Raw genomic sequence first — 22,670 nt, forward strand, 5'->3', positions numbered from 1 at the left:
GTTACCTTCAAGCACATTTGGGAGTTGATACTGGCTCAGGAATCTGTGATTTGATTAGATTGGTAGCACCTTTTGGAGGGAGCGTTTCATCCGTATTTTTTTAGAACACCCCACACCCGTTATGCCCCGTAGTCCTGTTGGATCCTTAATAGCTCAGCCAATCGTCTTTTCCCTCCAGATCATGTGTCTTCATGCAAGTAGGAATGAGCTTTGTTGGGCCTGTGGGACGAGGTAGTCCTGCAACCATAGCATCGATCTTTCAACTTGACAATCTACCAGATTAGAGTTTAGCCCGTGGCCCCTTTTCATTGTCTCAGCCCAATCTGGATGTCTTGAAGTTAGGCAAAAAGAGCTTCACTATTGTAGGTGCAAGATCTCTTGGTTACGATTATGCAATTGAACCTTGTTCAAAATTGTTTTTTTGTTTTGTTTTTTGGCCGACCTCTTACCACTTCTTGCCTCCTGGGTGGATTGGTAGTAAAGTGGAATGAATCTTGGAGGCTCCTTCTAGCCATGAAAGGGAACTACAGTAATGTTGACCTCATCTGTTTCTCTTGAATTTAGCGGTGAATAGTTTTATAAGGCTCGCATAATCTTTTTCTTAACTCTCTCAAACCTCATTTAGAATCAGAGCTTAATTTTGTTTTCTTCGTGTTGATGCCATGCTATTTGAACATTTGGCTACCGGTGATGTGAAACCCTCAACCCAGAATTGCTTTTATATGCCTTCGCTGGAAGGGCAGGCAAACGTAAAAGACTGTATTATCGCTTTACATTTTTTAATAATATGAGTGTTCTGCATACACATCCTGCTTTTATTCTTAATGTTCTTTTATACAGTGCATTGCAGTGGATGCAATGCAACATGCCAGCACTTTTCATAGCTTATAAATAAGTTATTAATAAATATATTGTTAGGTATGCAGGGAAGGGGACCACTTTGCGTATTTCAGTAGGTGCTTTTATTGGTAGCCACCATACATGCCAGTCAAATGAAAGATAGCCCTCGTTTCTAGAGGAACAAAACTTGATACAACACAAATAGTCTCTCCTTGAGGGGAAGCATTTCCAAGTAACAGTCTTTATACAGGAAGGCGAAGTCCTTGTTTCAGGCGTGGAAGTTCCAGTGTTCAGTGCCACCGCCGAGCAGGAGTTATTCCTGGCATGTAAAGAAAAAAAAAATCCCCGAGCTTACTGTAGGTTCTGGGGTACTCTGCTTGATAGAGGGGGAACGGGGAGTGAGGGAATCACCAGGGACTATCACCAGATGTGGCTTTCCGTAACGTGCAACTATCGGAATATTACATGAAAGGCTGCGTGTGCTCGGGAGGTGAAAACAACATGCACAGCTCAAGAGTCAGCCCTGTGAGCTCCCTCAGACCTCCCATACCCCACATCCGCCCGTGAAACAGTCCCTTTAGCTGGCCCCGTACCTTGTCTAGCCACACTTGACAAAGTTGGCCTCCTGGTGTTTCCGTTACGCTGGACTGCCCGTCTTCTTCCTTCTCCTCGCGGCGGTGAATTTTCTCCTGGCCCAAGCTGCTCGGCTCCGGATTCTCCTCGCTTGATCTCTGCCCGGCTTTCGCAACGTCTTCTTCCTGGAGGCGGTCTTTGAATTCCGCCTCGCTTCCTGATTGGAGAAAAGCTGGTGACGTCACAGCCGATGAGTCCTCCTCCGGGAAAGCCCAGGCCACGTTAAAGGGGCCACAGGAATCCTGTCCATGGGGCGGAAATGGAGAAGAGTTAAAGTCCGCCTCCTGCCCTGTAGCCCCGTTTGGGCGGTGAACACTGGGAAGTGTTTTATATATATTTATATATATATTTATATATATATATCTATCCCTTTCCCTTCCTACTGGCCATAGACTAGATCATGATGATATCTACAACAAGCATTAAAAATGCAATAGGTCTCGCCTTTGATTAAGTTAGCCATTTGATTTGCTAATGGTATTGTATAGCGAAGCTCATGGGGCCAGTGTCCGTCAAAGTAACCCCGCCCCCCCCAGCACGCACATACCCAGCGATATTCCCTCCACTCAAACACCGTGGACAACCACAGGCGAGCTCTGCCCCAAGAGGCCAAGTAATAGGAAAAGCGCAATGGAAAGTATCAGGTGGTACTTGAGGGAGGGCGAAGGGGCTCCTGATACCAGAGGGCTTGAGATCCCTTCACGTACAGCGGCATCACCTCTAATGAGGTCACTCCCGGGGATCATCATATTTGGTTCAAACATGAACCTTGCTCAAAGTCTCTCCCATGGCTTTCTGGGACTGGTAGTTCTAGCTTGTGTCGCCTCGATTCAAAGTCTCCCAAGTGCTGCGAAATCAAAAGGAACTTTCCGGTCCTGGGGTTTCCATTGCAATGTGGCTACAAGAGTCAAATAAAAACCCAAGCTAGGACCAGAGACGTTTATTGTCTGGTTGTCTTTTATTGTGTAGCGCTTGGACTATCAGGTAGCTTCAACGCGCTGTGAAGAAGCAGACGTGAGAGGGAGGGGAGGAGGAGCGGGCGAAGAGACACAATCATGAGAAACAGAGAAGGGAATGAAGAAAGGGATGCCCGACTGCACCCTGGCGGTCTGTTTCAGTTTTGGAAAAATGTTATACAGCTGTGAAAGAACAACCTATCAAATGAATCCCAAGCTGGTCTCGCCCGGTTTGATTTGCATTTTCAATGAAGTCACATTTTTGAAGTAAGCCTTGGCAAAACCAATAGGTCGGGCTTTAACATTCCTATGCATATAAACACAGGCATTCACAAATGCTGTTTTATAGATTTTACATGTACGAATACTATTTATAACGTGAAAGCTTCATCTATTGGCTTTGCCAGTGCAGAGGGCTTTCTGTATAGAATGTATATAGGAGAAAAAAATTGAACGTGACAAACAGCATGATGTATAGTGTAATTTTCGAATACAAAATAGTGCCTCGTATATTTCAATGGAAACACTTCCTGTCAGGAGGAATGATACACCAAACTGCCAAAAGCGTGAGGTGATAGGTTAGTACACCTCTAGGTGAAGCTAAAGTCTATTCTATGTATACGTAAAAGAATTGATAAAAATACAACTTGCAGGTGGCAGCACTGTCAAGCCAGCCGTAGCAAAAAGCACGATTCCTAATGACATTGGGTGGTCGCTGGTGTGGCTTTACCACAGACCAGGTAAGGTAAATGTTTTTCGGTACGATCTAGTGGCGTCGCCATTCAATGCAAAATGGCTTGAAAATAGCACATAAGTGTATGTGGAGCGTTTCACGCGGCAATTTCTGTTTATTCCATAGTGTTGACAAATTTTGGATTGTTTCTGCCGCGTCTTCTTGGGCCTGACGCACAGCGCGGGGATGTAAACCATTCTCTATATTTGGAATACATTCCTGAAGTTATGGACTTAAAAAACACTCCCATCGGTACTTCTGGAAGTCTGTAACCCGCCCTCAGTGGTCCGTTATACCCGATGTGTTTTCCATGCCCTAACAAGGGTGAAAGCTTGCTTGTATTCCGTGTGGGGCTGGGGTGCCTCGCGTGGTGCTGCTCTGGGCACGCAGGATGGGTGGGGTTCACTCACCTCGCGGGAGTTCCGACTGGCACAGGAGTGGGTGTGACGCAGGGTTTGTCCGTAGGAGGTCCGCCTGGCACAGGGTGAGTCGGACAGGCACAGGGCTGGGTGGGGAGCAGGACGACTCTAGTGGGTGCTGTGCCTGGTCTGGTACTGACCTCCTTGTGGGTGGCAGCCGGTGGCACTCTGAAACCCAAGCCCACCACCACATCCCCTGCTCTGCCCAAGACTCCAGAGGCCGAACAGGCTCTTTTGTGTCTAGAAAAGCCGGTTGGTGCGCGCAGCTTCCCCCACCCTGACCTTCCTTGCCATCCACTCCCCCGATCCCCACCCCCTGCCAGCCAGGTGATTTGGGGGAGGGAGAGCGGTGACTCAGGGGCAGGCGTGGCAGGAACTGAAGGGGGAGGGGAGGCTGGGCACCAAGGAAGGGATGCATTTTGGCTTGGAACCACTAAGAGGCTGGGGCCATCGGATGATAGCGAGGGGGGGGGGGGGTTGGTCAATAACGCACTGTACTAAGCAACGCCATACAGGGACGAGACACTAGGTGGCTATCAAAGTGCCTATAAACCCCACAGAATGCCTTGAAGCTTCGGCTAGACCCCGAGGGGAGAGTAGAATCACCACACATGGCGCTTAATGGTTTCACCCACTTCTGAAAACGATCTCCCTAAGTTCACTGATAGCCAAAGCCCCTATTCCTCCCTGAGCGCAAACTCCGGACCCAGCCACAGCGCAAACAGCGGGAGGGGGGTCTTGCACTAATCCCCCAGCGCCCATGGCGAAACGGGCCGAACTAGACTGGCAGGCTGGGCTCCTGTGACCGCACCCCAAGAGAGCTAAGGTGAGCTTGTGCCGACGGGCATTAACAAAGCTGTCGGACACGGGGATCTCGAGGCTAAACAGTGCAATAGCCGGTGGCCATAGCCAGTAGCTCGGCCCCACTAACCTGGATGACCGGCCCAAGCTGCAAAAATGCCGCAGTCTCACCCCCTCACAACCAAGTCAGGACCTGGTACTGCTCGAGCCCCCAGGCTTGGAACCAGCAGGAGGTCGGGCCACCGGATTCTTTGATATACATCAAAGAAAGAGGAGGGGTGTCAGAAGGGCTGAAAATGGCCAGCACTCCCTGCAACCAGACCAACGCAAACTGTATTCCCATGCCAAGGGACGCGACACGCCTGGTAAAGGGGGGCACAACCCGGCGCTCCCTCCCCCACCCCCCACCCCCCCTCCCCTCAGCGCATTTACTCATGGCCTGCATGGGAATGCCGCACCACCCAGCAGCAACAGGCCCCTGCTGTCGAAGGCCCATGTCACGGCCTGGACAGAAGGCGGCCAGAGAGGGTGAGCCTCGCAGCGCTCTTCCCCCCACGCCCCCATATGCTGCAACTGGCCAGCGATGGCACTTGAAAGAAAAGCAGCCACTGATGCGCGAAATCCAAAGGTCTCCTGCTGCTAAATGTTGGGCGAGCGGGATGGAGGAGAGCGTGGAAGAGGCAAAAGGGGAGGAAGATCGCACCGGAGCTTGTCTTTGAAGCCATGTGTTTGAAACATATGGCCCCATAAAGATAAGGATCCTTTTGCGACGGGAGGAAGTCAAGTGAGCCAGTCCAAGTAGGACGGCTTAAAGAGAACTTTTTGACGTTGGCCATTGGGAAAGAGGGGCGGGGCTTAAAGCCCGATAGTGAATCTCCCTCAATCTCACTAGATCTCGCCAGCGAGACTGCGCATGCCCAGCCATCGCAGTCTTCGACCTAAAAATGGGGAGGAATGGGATCCAGTGGACACCTTTGGTGCAGCGCGATGACCTGGATTTTGCATACATAGCCCAACTCTCCCACATCAATCTGCAGATGCAAGAGATGACCGGCAAGGTGGTAGATGCATCAGCACTTGACCTCAACATTCACAGGTGATATTCCAATATCCTAAAGACTAACACTGCCAGCAAAACTGTAGTCACTATTGCAGATGATGCACTGGAAGAGGTTGAGGACTTCACCTCACTTGGCAGTGTCCCAGACAAGCAAGGTGGCACAGATGCAGATGTCAAGGCAAGAATAGGCAAAGCAAGGGTTGCCTTCATTCAGACAAAATCTTGAGCTCCAAGAACCTAAGTCTGCAAACCAGGGTCAGGCTTTGTAACACAACATAAAATTGGTCGTTCTGTATGGAGCAGAAACATGGAGGACAACAGTGACCAACAAAGTCCAGACCTACATTAACACCTGCCTGGAAAATCCTCGAAGTCTGATGGCCGAACGGCATCACAAACAACAACCTTCGGTAGCGGACTTGCCAACTCCCTGCTCATGAAGAAATCATGAAAAGACACTGTGGCTTGATTAGTCACACTGTCCACAAGCCCACAACAAGATCACAAGGGAAGCCCTGACCTGGGACCCTGAAGGGAAAAGGAAAAGAGGAAGGCCAAGAAAAACCTGGAGGCGTATTGAATGAAAAGCCCAGGACAGAGGTTGCTTGAGCGCCCTGTTTAAATGCCTATATCCCCAGAGGGGTATTAAGCTTAAATAAGTATTTTTTTTTCTACTTCAATGCGGAAAGGCATTATCTCTTAAACAGGCCTTTTTCGTCTGAGTGCTTGTATAAGTTTACTGGTCTCTTAGTTCTACTGGTGCAGGGAAGACTGAGTACACGTTTGATCATTAACCTTGAACCAAGGCAGCTTCTTTCGTTTTTATCCACTACCAACTTGGAAATAATGGCCAAAACAGTTATATTGGCAGTTCCGCCGGCATTGAGCAAACACTAACACTAAAAGATGTTGCTTGTGGAAGAACGGACAGTTGGGTCAGGCTATTCATAATAACCGGTTTGGCTAAATTCCTTTATTGTAAATACAGCATTCTCCCTTGAGATGTTTCTTGTAGATCAATCTTCCCATAATTCCGGAAGAATGGAACTGGCCTTATAAGTTTACCCACAATAGGCATGCTACTCACGATAGATGTGCTGGCAGTCCTTGAAATTCACTTTTCCTGAAGAACTTGTTTATTGCCCTCTGTCTTCCACCTCTCGTCACGGAGAACAAATAATAGTACTGAACGTGCCAGCTGCTTATTGAGATTTGCGGTAGGGCGTGTTGCTGAAAGTTACTCTGCCACTTTGTTATACATTGATCTTTATCTCATAACCAAATTTAAGCTTTTTGCTTGCAATAGATGAAAATATGTTCCTTTGCTTGGCTGTGCTGAGTAACACTCCATGTATGGAAGAATGGGAACCATGTGCTTATTTTAAAATCCAAATTAATCAGCAGAAATAGCATTTTCTGATTTTAGAACCGTAATTTCATGACTGAATATGAAAAACATACTGAATCAGACTAACCCTTCAGTGTTTTTTGTCTTCCTTGCTCATGTTAATTGGGAACATGGGTTATAAATAGAATTATTGGTAGATCTATAATGCAAACCATTCCAATTTGTGATTAATAGTCTGGACACACCCTGTAAACAAAATCAATTCCATATTGTGTTGTATAGAATAGTACTTTATATATTTCATAAGTGTGCCAATAAAGTGATATTGGTGCATTTCCTGCATGGTCATTTGTAAAGAATTTAACTCAAAATTGGTCTGTAGATAATTAGTCAAGGAAGGCTGTGCGGTAGGACTAATGTCACAATATTTCTTTACTGGTACTGGATCTTGACATCTTGTACTCAATGCACACTGAATGTGAATCTAAAATTGGTTCATGCTGTAAAATAAATTATTTACTTGTAATTATGCAGCGTTGAGTTAGTTTATACTTGCAAGCAATAGACACACCTGCCGGGTAAAGAGGAGTAGTTTGAAGAGTAATTTACATTACAACTGATTAGTTCAGTACAAATTCAATATATCCCTCTTCTATAGGAAAATTGACTCTTACGTACTGGACCATTGTGCACTCGAATCACTGACATCACCTATGGTAGACACCCATGTGTTAACATTTTGTTTCTTCGACAATAATGTTTCCAGACGCAACTACTCGATAATGGAGTATCAATTTTATTTAAGGTTTGTAAATGGTTTCTTTTTATGTTGGTGGTTTTAACTTGCATAAATATGTATCTTTAACATACCTTTTTCACATTCATTGTATGTTAATTGTTTTGTGTTTTGTAGGTAACAGAAGCGGAAATGTCTTTCATCTTTGAATGGATCTACAATGGCTTCAGCAGTGTGCTGCAATTTCTAGGTAGAGTGCAATTTGGATTTCCATTAAGTTTAATCAAGCCGTGTTTGTTAATCTTAAGTGGTGCTTCTTTATCTTTCCCGTCGGGTATATTACAGAAGGTGTGGGAAAAGATTGTTTTTCTATATAGTGAGAGATAATTTGAGTTTTTTTAACCTATGTCTAAAAGATAATGTTTTTTTAACCAGATTATATTACCATTTAAAAAAAATACAGTGCACACACTCAATGTTCAGCAACAGTACCCCTTCTTACATCTAAAAGATAATGTTGTAGCATTATTTGAATGTGACTGCGGAGGATACTGCCAGTAATGCCACTTGCAGAAATGGAGGCAGCGCCTTAAAATTTTTGACAGCAAATGCTCTAGGTAAATGTGTCTTAATGTATCTTTATGATGCTTTCTACCTACTTTAAGCCACCATCGACTTCGGATTTACACTGTTTACAAAATTCCTTTGAAATTTGTTTTCTTCTGTTATAGGGCCAGCAATAATGTACAACTGCCCTAGACAGAGATTACTTGGTTTTAAAATTGTTATCTGTTTCACAAGCTCTGTATTTGCATGGTAACTACTTTAGCTGTAATTTGAACACTGGATAATTCTATTCCTAAATATATTTTTCAATAATAAAAAGCCAACAGATAAGTAACCTTTAACGGAATTCCCTCTCTGCTGGCCCATTTTTATAATCACCAATGTCCCGTCATCTCTTTGAGACACTGTAGGATGGATGAGTGTGATCAAAATTGCCCTCCTGTAGAGTTTGTCTAGTGGAAGATGATGATCCATCTTAAGTTTCAAATTTCTTTGTTGGCAGCCCCTCCTATGTCATTGCTAGGAGAGGCATCCAAAGATGAGAAGCCTGCAATAAGAAGTTTTCATAAGGAAAATATGTTACCAATTGTAACACTTTTTGTGGTGGAATCTATATTTTCCTACAGATTTTTCATTATCCTCCCGCTTCTGAAATTTGATGTGAATGGATATATTGGTTGATAATTTCCTCACAGTAAATGGATATGGTTAATTTGCTCGGTTTTATTTCTTCAGTGGAAGTACTGTAACATCTGATTAATAGGTGAGGTGACATGGATGGAGCAAGCCAAACAATGATTTAGCTGTGTCTGTATACCTACATATTTAGGCCATACCTGCTGAAGGTGTGCCTCCTGAAAGCCAGTGCGAACAAAGTCTTAGTTTTAGGTATTGATGCCTCCTTAATTCCCAATTCCCAAAGGGATCCACCTAATGATCCCCACTGTAATCCCAGTTTAAATTGCGTTTCAACCCATCTTTTCTCTATCATCGTTTCTCCTCAAAGATCCTCCTCAATAGTCGTAAGTATTGAATTCTCCCTGCCCGCTGGATCACAAAGCACTTTAAAAAGGTGTGTGTGTGTGCAGGCCTCAAAATCATAACAATCTTACCAGACCTGCAAGTTTAGGGACTTAAATAATATACTCGAACTATTTGTAATGTTCTTGACCCCTAACTGGTTTCAAATGATGTGATCGTGGGCGGATAATTTAATTAATTTAACTATTTTCTTCAATATCACATGAGAGTACCTTCATATGTGCGATTTCAGCCTATCTGCTGTTCAAAAGACTCTTGTTTGATTTAATAGACTAAACTTTTTAGCTGTATATAATACAAATCTAGCCATATATAGGATACCCATGACCCCTAATTTGCCTCTTAGTTCATTATCCGCATTTCCATCAGGGCAGGAATGTTTCTCATCATGTTTAAAGACTATCACTTTTAACTAATACATAACTAAAGCAGGAAGTGGTAGCACACTGTCATTTCTAATTAGCATATTTTACATCTGGCCACACTTTCCCACTGACCTGCATCTTTACTGATAAAACTATACAGTGTTCAAACGATGTTTGAAAATAGTTTCTGCAAATATGTGTCATTTGCACATCATCAAGTAAAGTGTTCTGGTATATTGTGCTCCTATTTTACAGCGCACTTCTCAATTACAAAAAATATGCCTTTGTAATTCCTGATATATTTTGAAATAGTTATAATATTAATTTACAAGCGGTTTGTTTAAATGTTATGTGTTAGAGAAAAATACACCTTCTGACAGCTCACTTGACAAAAACCTCTAACTTTAGAAAGAGAGAAAAATAAACCTCATTTTCCAAGTGGCAATTAAAGACAAACTGACGTTTGACCGCTTTCCTTGAACAGACAGCAAATGTGTCAAGATAAAAACAATATTTAATGACATCTCTATTGCTCATTCACTTTCTGAATGAACAAGACACCTGTTCCTTTCCAGCCTAAGTTTACTCGCCTGATGGGACTAGTAAGTGCTAAAAATAGCTTGACCTGATAATATTTTACTCGTTACTTGCCGAACAACTGCCGGTTCCACAGTGACAGTCGACCTAAGAAAAGGCTGGTGCAAAGGTGGTTTATTAAAATAAAGCCAGCGCTGCCGCTATATATGTATATGTACACAATGCTTTTCAGTAGAAAAGCATACAAATATGTTACGCCTCAGAGACTAAAAATTGGCCTAATTTATTTTAATTTTTAAATAGTCAATTGTGTCCAAATAGTCACTAATTTAACAAAAAGTGAGTAGAAAAAATAAAGGCAATAATGTCAGCAGATAAGCTGCCATAGATACAGATTGAACCAGCATTGACATAGTCAATAGGTCTCCCCTTTTCAAAGTGACCTTGCTGTTTGCCGATGCTAAGAACAGTATTTGCAATGCAATGGGTCTCGAATCAGCAGTAAACAAGCAGTGTTGTGAGGGTGCAGCACCACAGGCTGTCAGGAGGTGTCCAATGGGACCTTTTTTGGCCACATATGGTACTGCACCCTGCAACATGGCCAAGGAAAAGATATGGTGCAGCGGTGAGAGCTGCTAACTGGGGAGCAGAGGATCCCAGTTAGTCTGGTGTCAGCCTGATAGTTTAATTTCCCCCGGGTGCATGGATAGGTGAGCTATATAAATAACTACTAGAAATGGAAAAGGAAATGTAAAATAACATAAGCATTCCATGCTCGAGGGGCGAGCAAGCAGTGTTGTGAGCAAAACAGCAGTGGTCTCGGAGGGGTGGTGAGGGCCTAAGCAGTGTTGTGGGAGGTGTAAGGATGAGGCACGGGAAGATTAAGGGACAAATGACAAGCAAATGAAGTGACAGGATTGAAAGCTAATGACACTTAAGGAGCAAAGATGCAGCCCAACAAAAAATTGTTCTCTCAAAGTATAAATAACCTAAACACATATAAGAGGGCCAGTCCTCATGTGAGTATACAAAGTTCCAAAAGGAGGGACTACTAACTGTTTTCACCAATGAAAAACCAGCCTTTCTAAAGTACCGGAACCAATGAAAAAGATGGGTGTTTTTTTTCAAGCCCATATCCTAGATACAGCATGTCTCGAAGAGAAAGTGCAGACACTGCCTAGGAAAGACCTAAAAACTAGCACTGTCACAACCAAAAGTTTGCCATTTTTATGGTGCTGTAGAAAAGCCAGTGAAGTGGTTTTATCTGGAGCAGTTCCCGTGCAATTGCTGAAAAAGGAATAGAGGTGAAGTGAATGGTGGGAGCAAGAGGAAGGGAACAGCGGAAGAGAGCAGTAGGAGATAGGAGCACCAGGGATAGAGCAATGAGCAAGGAAGCACTCGTAGGTAGAGGGATGTTCTAAGATGCTGCACAGGAGATCGAGAGAAAGACATTGGAAATAGAAACCAGTACTATCAGTGAGGTTGTGGACTGGCTGAGAGGGAAGCAACCATACTCCTCAGGGCTCTGACCAATCACCTTTGCTAGTTTCGGAGTGCCCCTGTGCATTTGTGGCTGCAGGGGCTGACCTGGAGAAAGCAGCTGAGTGGGCCCGACATTGTAGCGTGACTACGCCCACGTACAGTGCAGGGCTGAGGCTGACCTAATGGCTGGTACAGAGGACCCAGTGACACCGGAGGTGCAGCATACGCCTCCTGCCGGTAAACCTCTGCAGTGCTGGGGAGGGGTCCGACTGGCTGAGCCGTCTGTATTTCTCTTTCCTGAGTAAGTCGGGCCCAGTGACTGCAGTGGAAAGGACCACTAGGTTTCGGAAGCCCTGCCGGGGGTGCACAGAGACTGGGCTGCAGCACAAACAGGGTGGGACTCCACCGCCAGAATCTGCAGCTGTTTACCGCCTCATTGAGGGCATTGGTGGGTGCTGGCCTGGCTGCTCATTTTCCGCCGGCCCCAATGGAGACGGTTGGGTCGTGCTTAGGCCACCTGATTGGAGCATCCGGGGCTTGGGGTACTGGGACTCCTTTTCGGCACCCGGGCGAACCGTGCAGCACACAACAGGATTTGACCCACACCGCCATGCATTGAGATCACTGCCTATTAGGCCCCTGGGCAGGAGATTGCCATAGGGGCCTGTTGTGTATCAATGGGGCATTTTTGTCTGATCTGGATAGTCACATAGGAGATCCCTTGGCTTGCAGACCTACCAACTCACATAGTGCCACCGTATAACACATGATATCTGCTCCCATCACATGGCCACCCTGCGAAGCGACAATATCAATGATGGCTGGGAAAACGTGCTGAAAACCACTGTAAATAGTGGATCACCAGCTTGTTTTCTGAGGCTTTGAACTGCTGACGTCCATTTAGGGGTGTGACGCACCAGCCTTTGCAAGCTTTTTTGTTTTGTCTGAGACGGCTTGGGGGTAAAAGTGCCTCCTAGGTGCTTCTGGGCACGAGAGCCGCCCTCTCTATGGCGCTGCCCCCTACTGTGACATTTTTGTTCAGGTTGGCAGGTATGGGGGTGCCATTGAACTGTCCTGTAATTTGACAGTCACTACCTGGATATTCGGCGAAGAGAGACTGGGCTGATCATGCCACCCCTTGCGGTTGGCAGGCAGGCGCTGTACACCAGTGGACACATCCATGGCAAAAGATAAGGCAGCCTCCATGCAGCGAAAGCTGGATACATTTGCCACGTCGCTTCTGCATGATGGCTAACTGGGTGCCCAACAGTTTCAGGGGGCTGTCCCCTCTGAGATGCCCTAGACGGATGCCATTGTGAACACTGCAACCTGCAACAGGCAATCCAGGAATTCAGATTCGCCCATGAGGCACAAATTGGAGCAGTCAGCTCGATGTTCCACTACTACGCCAGGATCTACGCAACACAGCAGAGTGAAGGAGGCCGAGGACAACAGCTCTGCCCTTGAAGAGGGTCCTTAAGCTACAGTTACTTAACAGTCCTTAATCTACAGTTACTCCCTATATATTGCTGGTAATTACACATTCTGAGATTAGTGTTAATTATTTTTCTGTTGCTCTGTCTGTAGTGAGTGATCCTGTCAACTCTGTTCCCTTAATGGGATTGTGTGAACAGCGATAGAGCCATTAGATAGTCAAGTAAAAATGGATATTGTGGGATGCTTAATTGATCAACGTTCATTTTATTTTATCCATTTATCGTACGTTCATATTATGCCACAATCCGTAATCAGATCTATTCTATTGAATGAAATGGAGGTCAGTATAACACCATCAAATGCTTTGACAAGCTTTGAGTTTTGAATTCATTACAAACCTGTTCTGATTTGTGGATTGCGGTTACTGATTGTTTCCTGATACCACTTCCTTTTACAGGTTTGTATAAGAAATCTGGAAAATTAGTGTTCTTGGGCTTGGATAACGCTGGCAAAACCACTCTACTGCACATGCTCAAAGATGATCGACTTGGCCAACATGTCCCAACACTACATCCAAGTAAGTTTGAGATTATGAGAGTATCTTCTATTCTCACATGCTGCTACAAATAACTTATGTTAGTTTTCCCCATGTATTTATAATGTGTTGATTCATTATAGAGAGGATTATGGGAACATTTCACATTGATGGTGCAATCACCCCAAAGTCATGGACATATTATATAATTGTGTTTGAAAAGCCCCCAAACTTCCAGCATGATCCTGTACTGTAACATGGCAGATGTGTCTAGTATAATTGAAGCCCACCCTTAACTTTGGTTTTAAGTCCCTATAAATATTACCTCTTACTAAAATAATTGTTTACATCCTAGTAGATGGTGACTCTGCCTTTTCAGGTGGTCAAGTTTAGGCAGTCTAGGATATTCTTCCTTGTGAAATGTGATTAGGTGAATGCATAATGAATATAAATACTTTCATTATGGAAGCTTTCTTTTCTGTATTAGTTTTACTCCACAGGAAAAGCCTTTGAGTGCAAATGATGTCTTCAGTCACGCAACCGCATCCTCCAGAGAACTGATGTTCTGGCTCCCAGCAAGGGTGCAATGTCTTAACGGCTTCCTAGGAGTCCTTGGGAAAACTGACCAGTGTGCCGGTTTGACCCGCCTATTACAGCAGTAATCCTCCCATCTTGGCTAACTCTTGACCACATTGGTGCCAGTAGCCCTTCCGACGAGATTGCTATGTTACTCATGGTCTGGTGCAGACCCTTCCGGTGCAACCGCCCATACTACGGCAGCCCCTCCTTGCATATGGGGTCGTTGATTTCGGCAGACATAAGTCTTGCACTCCTGGCCCAAACCAGTTCACTGGTGGCTGCCTCTGGTATACGGTGTTATGGCAGCAGTGTTGGCCGGGGGTTTCATGGATGGCACTTCTTGCACAGCTCAGATCATGGTGTCCCTCACCTGCCATTCCCGGGACATCGGCATTCCTGCACACCAACAATGACACACTCAATGCTCAGCTGTTCTCCTCACACCTGCTCAGGGAGTCCTCTCGGTAGGGCTCCCCACGGGACCTTCCTCCCTCCAACGTTCTCCTCTTCCTCACAGGGCAAACTGGTCTTGGCAGGCAGGAAGGCTCTGGTTCTCCATGTTTCATGGCAGTTGATCTTGGTTTCCCTGGGTGATGTCCCCTCACCCATCAGGGAGACTAGCAGGCCTTCGCCTAAAGTCCTGCTAACAGGCTGAATGAAGTCTTTTGGAGCTTCCCCATCTCACACAGCCTCTCTGGCTGCTTGGCAGATGACCACGTTTGGGGTCTCAAGCTCCCATTCATACAGTCCATTTCCAGACAACAAAAGTTTATGTAAGGTCAGAGTAATTGAACTTTTATGTTAGGGTTATGAGTCTCTTGAAGTGTACTCCTTTCTTTTTCTTTTCTCCTGAAAGGCTGTCTGTCACAGCAGAAAAGACTCCAAAGCTAATTGTCCCACAACACAGTTCATGAGAGTGACTATGGATGTCAGTCCCAGTGATATATGCATCAAAAGTTTAATCCTGGGCTCCCAGTCCTGCTCTTTGATTCCCTTATAAGCCCTAGCTCCTTCCTGAGATCTCACTTGGCCCTTTTCTTGTCAAAGAGCAACCTTCTGAAGTGAAAAGGAAGAGTTCCTTCCTCCTGTGTGTGTGTGTCCCATACAGCTCACATAAATGCAGCAATACACAACGCTGTCTGGGGCAGTTCCTCTACTCCGGTCTTCTCCATGCAGGCCTGGGATTCCCAAAATGGAATCCAGGGTCCTCCATGTAATGTACCATTGTAGCCACACTTGCACTTTGTGTACTTTCACAACACACATTCTCTCCAAGTACTGCTAACTCCATGCATTGTTCTGTTACAGGCATACATACATTCATCACATCCAGTCTGCGCTCACTGTTCAGTACTGTAGCTGTTCTGTATTGTACCAGGATGTATTTGCAAACACACACACTGCTAGCACATACACTCACCGTGTGCGCTACACAACACTTCACCTTTCGTGTATTGTGCTTCCTGCAAGCACACAAACACCCAGCTCATGGTCTCATTGGGCACACACTGCACACCACCACATCTTTCATGTAATGTATTCCACACAGAGATATATATATGCGAAAAAATATGAAGCCATCAAAGCCACAAGAAGACTAAAGGCTGTGGTAGCGTCAGGTCGCCCCACCCAAGGACAGGGATCAGGGGCAGCACAGCGTGAAGATTCTTCCGAGTCTAACCTAAGCTCCTGTATTAACAGTGACTCAGACTCCAATGCGTCCCAAACAGATGGGCAATTGGGGTTTATCAGACTCACGCCAGCGGAAGAGCTCGAATGCCTGAGGAAAGACAGGTGCGAGACCCTACGCCCAAGAATCCAGGGGGCTGTAGGAATAAAATCCGGAACGCCAAGCGATACCAGCGCCGAAAGGCCAGCTCAAGAAGAAAAAAACAAGCAGAAAAAGAAAAAGAGCACCAAGAAATGGAACAGGAAGTGAGCAGTTATTCAACAACTACAGGTACTGCCCCCTCAGTCATCAACCTTACTGACATGGAGTTGTCCCAGTCTGAACTCCGCATCTTATCGATGGGTCTCACATTTTGTCCTCCCTGTGATTTTAACTATGTGGACACGAGGATTGATCTGTACAAGTTTGTCCGCAAGATTAAATTGCAGAAACAGTTTGCGGGTGTCAAAACACGAAACACCCCTTTTGAGGGCTGATACAATCAACGAGGGGCTCCTAGCACGGCTCTAGCCCATGTTTAGAGGCCATGGGATCTCTTGGATTGGAACAATCTATATCTCAGGAAGCCCCAGCTCAGACTACAAGTAAGGTGGGGGGTTTGACATCTTTTAAACCACGCTCTACATACACTCCTGTGATGTTATATGACAACATTGACATCTTCCATGATGCAGCTGTAAAAGAGATTAAGGTGCTACACTCAAAATTGCTCAACTCGAAATGAAGGAAATATACACAGAATGATCAATACTTGAAACTCATCAAAAAGATCCAACAAAAGGAAAATATCATTGTCAGGCAATCAGATAAGGGGGGAAATATAGTTTTATGGCCACGGAAACTATGTCTGGAAGAAGCCCTCTCTCAGTTGAATAATCCAGATTGCTATAGACAGTGACGTGACCTTGATCAAGAAAGCCCAGGCAGACTTTTATTCATTGCTGACGGGGTTAAGATCGTTTGGACTACTAAGTATGGATGAACTCAAGTACTTGAAAAATGACAACCTGATCATGCCAGTTTTATACCTAATCCCAAAGGTTCACAAGAATCCGGTCAACCCCCCGGGAAGGCCAATAATAGCAGCTTGTGGTGGACTGCTAGAAAAGACAACCATCTATGTAGACTCATTCTTGCAAGAATTTGTACAAAGCCTCCCATCTTTTGTTCAGGACTCCAATGACTTTGTGCGTAAAATTGAGGGCATAAAGTGGGATCCAGAACTATGGCTTATTACATTAGACGTCATGTCTTTGTACACTAGTATCATCAAGATGGTCTACGAGCACCAGAATTCTTCCTGGGAATGAGACCGATAATTATGGCAGATCATAACCGTATGTTGTTATCTATGATTTCATTCTGTTTACATCACAATTTCTTTATGGTTAACAACAGGTATTACCAGCAAGTCAGGGGTGTAGCCATGGGGGCCTGTTTCTCTCCCAGTTATGCCTGCCTTCATATGGGCTATTGGGAGAGACAGGTCCTCTTTGGCGAACACTCTGACATTGCCATGAGATCTATTGTGTGCTGGTATCGTTTCATAGACGATGTGTTCCTAGTTTGGAGGGGAACCCGTCAAGAAGCTGAGCATTTTATTGAGACTCTTAACTGCAATAACTATAACTTACAGTTTACTTCTGACATCAGCAGGGAGCAGGTACATTTCCTAGACATGACAGTATCAGCTGGACAGGACAAACTTGAAACCAGGTTATACAGAAAGCCCACGGCGGGCAATGCAATACTCCATGCCAGTAGCCACCATCCGGCCCATCTTATACGCAGCATCCCCTATGGAGAGATGTTGCGTATCAGAAGGTTGAGTAGCACTGAAGCTCAATGCCATCTAGCTCAGCAGGCTAGTAAGACCAGATTCCTGGCAAGAGGATATAATCCTGGCTTGATTGACAAAGCTATTACTAAGGCCAATGCGTTGTCACGAAGTGAAACCTTACAACGCAAAATCGCTGTTGTGTCTACAACCTCCCAAGATCAGACAGTCAGACTGATCTGGGCCTACAACAGGCAGCATAGGGTGCTCAGCAAGATTATTTCCAAACACTGGGGCTTAATCAAATGTGACCCCATCATAGGTGATAAAATTCCATCTACACCATCAATCACCTATAGAAAAGCATATTCGATGCAGGATGCACTGGTCAAATCAAGCCCAGAGGTTTTATCAAGTAAGAACTGGCTTGATAAGAGCAAAGGCTTCAGGAAGTGCTCTTCCTGCAAAGCTTGCCAACATGGGCTAAACAAAACAGAATATGCAATCCCATTCACCCCCAGTGCACGCAAGATCAAGAAACAACTGACTTGCAAGAGTGATTATGTGGTTTATGTGCTGGAGTGTCCGTGTGCCCTGCGGTATGTGGGCAGTACCAAACTGCAGGTGCACAAGAGGATACTCCAGCACATAAGGGCCATCAATACAAGTGACCCGGCGTATCCGGTGGTCCGCCATTTCAAGGAGCACCACAACAATGACAGCACCCTACTACGTTATTATGCTATAGATAGTGTGGGCCCACTGAGAAGAGGAGGAGACAGGGAAGGAGCCCTTAGGAGGTTGGAGACCAGATATATACTAGAAATGGATAGCAGAGCCCCGGGGGGGTTGAACTCCACTGAAGACTTTTACACCTGTCTCTGATATTCCAACATGATGAGATTAATCTCTGCTCTGGTTCTCCCACACTTAATTCAGTCAGTCACTGAGTTTATCTATGTTGGTACCTTACCAGACATGACAATATGATACTTCCAGCTTTCCCAATGTTTGGGGCATGTCTAGAAATGCTTATGGCCCATTAGAGTACTGTAGCCTAGGCTTAGGCTACAATGACTGTTCAACAAATGCCAAGTAGTACTCACAAGAAAAAACGGATGAAAAAATGAATCCAAGGCAAAAATATAAAAAAAAACTATAAAGGTTAGAAAAAAACAAAAAATTGATTCACACTATTCACTTCACGATAAAAGCCAGATTTTTGTCTAACTAATAATGGAGGCATGCCGCAATGGAGGTAAATGGGAAGGGAGGCTGCGACATTCCTGGACCTTTCGGAAAAGGATGTCTCCTCTCCTTCATTTTCTCCAAGGACACAGACTACTTGTAAGCTCGTGCAAAGAAATTGAGTCAGGATGCTGCGATCTCTAGGACGGTTTAGTGTATTAATGCACTTAAGTATACGGATTACCTGAGATCTCATCTTGTGTATATAGTGTATATTTAATGTATATATATCAACTATTAATGCTTGTATATATATTTATTACACATTTATATTTTAATATTGTGTTATATATGATGGTTATTTATTGAAATTCCTTATATTTATATGACACTATTTGAACTTTCCTGGCTCTTTGCACATTGCCCAATTTTGCACTAGTTTCTTAAATCGTTTACTGGGATTATCCCGTGACTGGAGCTTTGTAATGTACACTGAAGATAGCATTTTATATTTGCACTTTATTTACATTTTGTACATTGCATAACAAGTATCTTTTGACTAAGGGATTATCCCGTAATGTTAGTAGCTACAAACGCTACAATGTTGTCTGTGTCTATTAATGAGACCATTTTGCATGTGACCATATTCCACCAATGGTTGGACATTCTGATTAGCATTTGCACTTTAAATACTGCCCCCTCCCTTGCATGCGTCATGTGACCAAGGCCTCTGTGAAGGCTGAAACGTTATGCTGAGGTGTGCCGCTTTTCTAATTGAATAAAAACACTGCTCACCTGCATTTTGGGTCTCCTCTCTTCATCCATCTGCGCCGAAGGTATCCAGGACTGGGCTCCGGGCGAGCGATAGCAGAGACTATTATATATATATATATATATATATATATATATATATATATATATATATATATATATATATATATATATATATATATATATATATACACACATTCAGTACATGCACTAACCACACACATACTGCTCTAACGCTGTACTATAGCCTTGCCAGGCACTCATACATCCAGTGCAGAGTTACTACTCTGGCACTGCTCATTACTCCACATCTACCTTATGAAGGTAAAGAATGAATTAAGCACACAGCACAGTAACTTTTAAAAAGGTGAGTCTAGGCCCTCACTCCAGTGACACAGGGTAAAGAAAGCTGTACACTACTGCTGATCAGTACACGGTATGCTACCATCACGGTGCTTCTGCAGCTTAACTCTTGGTGAAGGCAGTAGTTGTATAGTTTCCCAGATGCACAGACTATGGTGCCCCAGTTTCTTGTAGTGATCTTAATTTGATGCATGTCAGTTGTGTGTTTTCCCTTTCTGGTGTCCTCTTAGTCTTGTCTGCTTTTACTCCTTGCCTCCTTATTTATGGTCCACCAGTCGCTCTTTGGACGGTTCATACTTGTATGGTTGCTGCGAGTACAGGGTTAAGCTTTAGTTATTTTCAGCAGTTCCTCATGTTTGGTATTGTTTAATGGCATGTTTGCGCAATATTGTACAAGAAAGTGGCAAGGCGGAAACTAGTCCCATAACAAGTGGCCCATATCTGAAATATGCAATTTTGCCTCTTGGAGGTCTGTCCATAACATTTGCCAAGAATTAATGGAATGCTTCTGGCTTTCTGGTAGATCATGAATCTTTGACAGCAAAAAACAACCTGCTCTCATGCTACTAAAATCCTAGATTATAGAGGAATCTTTTTGGATCTAGACCATTGATCATACCGGCAATTAAAAATTAACTGAATAGGTGACCCTGCATGGCATTCTAGGGCAGTGGCCCGTCTGTAAAGGAGCATACCTTTTCTTTATTTAGTGTGCTCTTCCCATTTGTTGCTTTTTAATTTGTTAGAAAAATTAAATAGTCTTGCCTCTCAACCAATTTCCTTTGAGGCATGCACTCAGAAGGGTTTCTTGGAACATGATGCAAACCATAGTGTTTCGTGACTAGTATATGTATTTGAACGTTCCGAAAGTGCTTTGACCTTCTCCTAGACAAGAAAGTGCAATACCAATATCGGGGGTGGGTGGGAGGAACAACGTGTTCTTGCCAATTCCAACTTCAGCCAATTTTGTCTGCATGACGGGAGAATAATTTTAAAACACAGAGCAAAGTATTGCTTTCATATTTAACAGCTTGGTAAAAAGTCTTGTTTGTCATAAGTTTTGTATTTCGTTTATGGTTTTCCCCCTTCTTGCTTTGCTGTTAAAAAGAGGACATTGTTATGATGCAAAATATTTACCTAGCATACCCAGTTTCTGGGATGCGAAAATAAAATTGTTGCCCGTCTTAGCAACATCAGCCCCAAGTGACCTAAGGGACATTTTCAATCAATGCTCCTACCTCAGACTCTGCCTAGAATCTTTTGTTTCCCAAGTTCTTGTTTGGTCTTTTAAACAAGCAGATAATTGGATTTGGACTCTATATAATTCTATATGATGATGCTTGTTCAAAAGCTATGTTAACATATCTTTATTTGGTTGAAATTTTTGTACAGCATCAGAAGAGCTGACCATTGCAGGGATGACTTTCACAACCTTTGATCTTGGAGGGCACGAACAAGGTAAGAATGCAGTCTTCATTTTGTGATGAAGTAGGGGGGATTAGAGGTGTCATTTGAACAAGGTTGGCATGTTAATACCTTATTTAGATGTCGCGTTTTGTTACTACTTTCCAATGCTAACTTTGCTTTTAGAGGTGGGAAAGACAGTAAATACAAGGGTGAGCTCAATCAGGGTCATGAAGAACCAAAGCTTGAGCCAAGTAAAAAACAAAAAACATTTCGCATGTGGTTCTTGCAACAAATGTCAAGTAACATATGCTCGATCTGTAACTTTGATACTATAGCTTACTCAAACGCTGCATAAATCTGATCAGGGTGGCAGCTTTGTGGCTAGGATCATTCAGTTAAATATTGATACTGCATCATGTTATAGTGGTGTCTACAAACTGCTTTAGTTAAAATAATAATCAAATGTATTTGAAAAAAAATGATTCTTTAAATTTGAAAAAAGTTTTTCTTTAAAAAGGAAGTGTTAAGAAGAACTCAAAGCTCCCAGCCCACAATGAATTAAGTAGATTGGTCATCTCCCTCCATGTTATCTTTGAAGCCGTTTCTGTTACTGAGCTTTTCACTTAAATATCATTGCAGTTCGGAATTATATTTGAGTTTAATGATAGCTAATCCAGATATCATAATAAAAAAAATAAGGGTGTTACACGAAGGCCCAGTACTGTAAACCTGGTGGCTGTACTGAAGTTGGGTGGTTGCTTGGAAGGAAGAGAGGTCAGGTTTTGACAAATACTGCGTGTATGGCAGACATTTTTAGTTGCTGAGCAACAGTATAGTCTTTTAAACCAGTAAAGGAGTATTTTTTTGGAAGAGCACACATCCTGAACTTAATTACTTCAGGGCAATTTCAAATTTGGCAGACAAAGCAGGGTACTGAAACTGATTTTCTTAGCCTATGCTCAAACAATTGGGGTTTATAGCTCAAGTGCTTTGGGTATGCAATTCTGCAATTCAGACACTGAACTAATACACAATCCTGTCTGAACACCCACAATTGTATATTAATGTCAAAATTGTGTTGTACCGTACTTAGACTCTCTCCAGTCGCACCTTTTTAGACTTGAGCCTTGGCTACTCCTCATCTACCCAGTTTTAAAGGAGGGCTGCTTTTCTTTGTGGATTTGTCCTTTGATTTGTAAATACTAGGGTTACCTGCTTCTCCCTTTAGAAGAGTTGTGGCCTCTGTGACATTATGTTTTAGATAACATGACCTCACAGGTAACCAGTCTTCAGTTTGACTATTGACTTACACAACTCAAGGGGGACTCACATTGGTGTTTTACCAGTATGGATATATTCTGTACAGAGACAAACAGTCTTAACTCACACTGCTTATGATCAATGT

General features: G+C 43.9%; 1 protein-coding gene across 2 annotated transcripts in view; it reads left to right on the top strand.

Moving 5' to 3' along the window:
* SAR1A (secretion associated Ras related GTPase 1A) overlaps positions 1 to 22,670 on the top strand; it is a 212,798-nt gene that overhangs the window by 55,745 nt on the left and 134,383 nt on the right. For both annotated transcript variants that reach the window (XM_086922266.1, XM_086922265.1), the window contains exons 2-4: positions 7,704 to 7,776; positions 13,413 to 13,532; positions 21,251 to 21,316. In XM_086922266.1, the coding sequence (XP_086778392.1) occupies positions 7,719 to 7,776; positions 13,413 to 13,532; positions 21,251 to 21,316 (244 nt within the window). In that variant the 5' untranslated portion in view covers positions 7,704 to 7,718. The remainder of the gene's footprint in view (positions 1 to 7,703; positions 7,777 to 13,412; positions 13,533 to 21,250; positions 21,317 to 22,670) is intronic.

Source organism: Lissotriton vulgaris, chromosome 5 (assembly GCF_964263255.1).
Source record: "Lissotriton vulgaris chromosome 5, aLisVul1.2, whole genome shotgun sequence".
NCBI lineage: Eukaryota > Metazoa > Chordata > Amphibia > Caudata > Salamandridae > Lissotriton > Lissotriton vulgaris.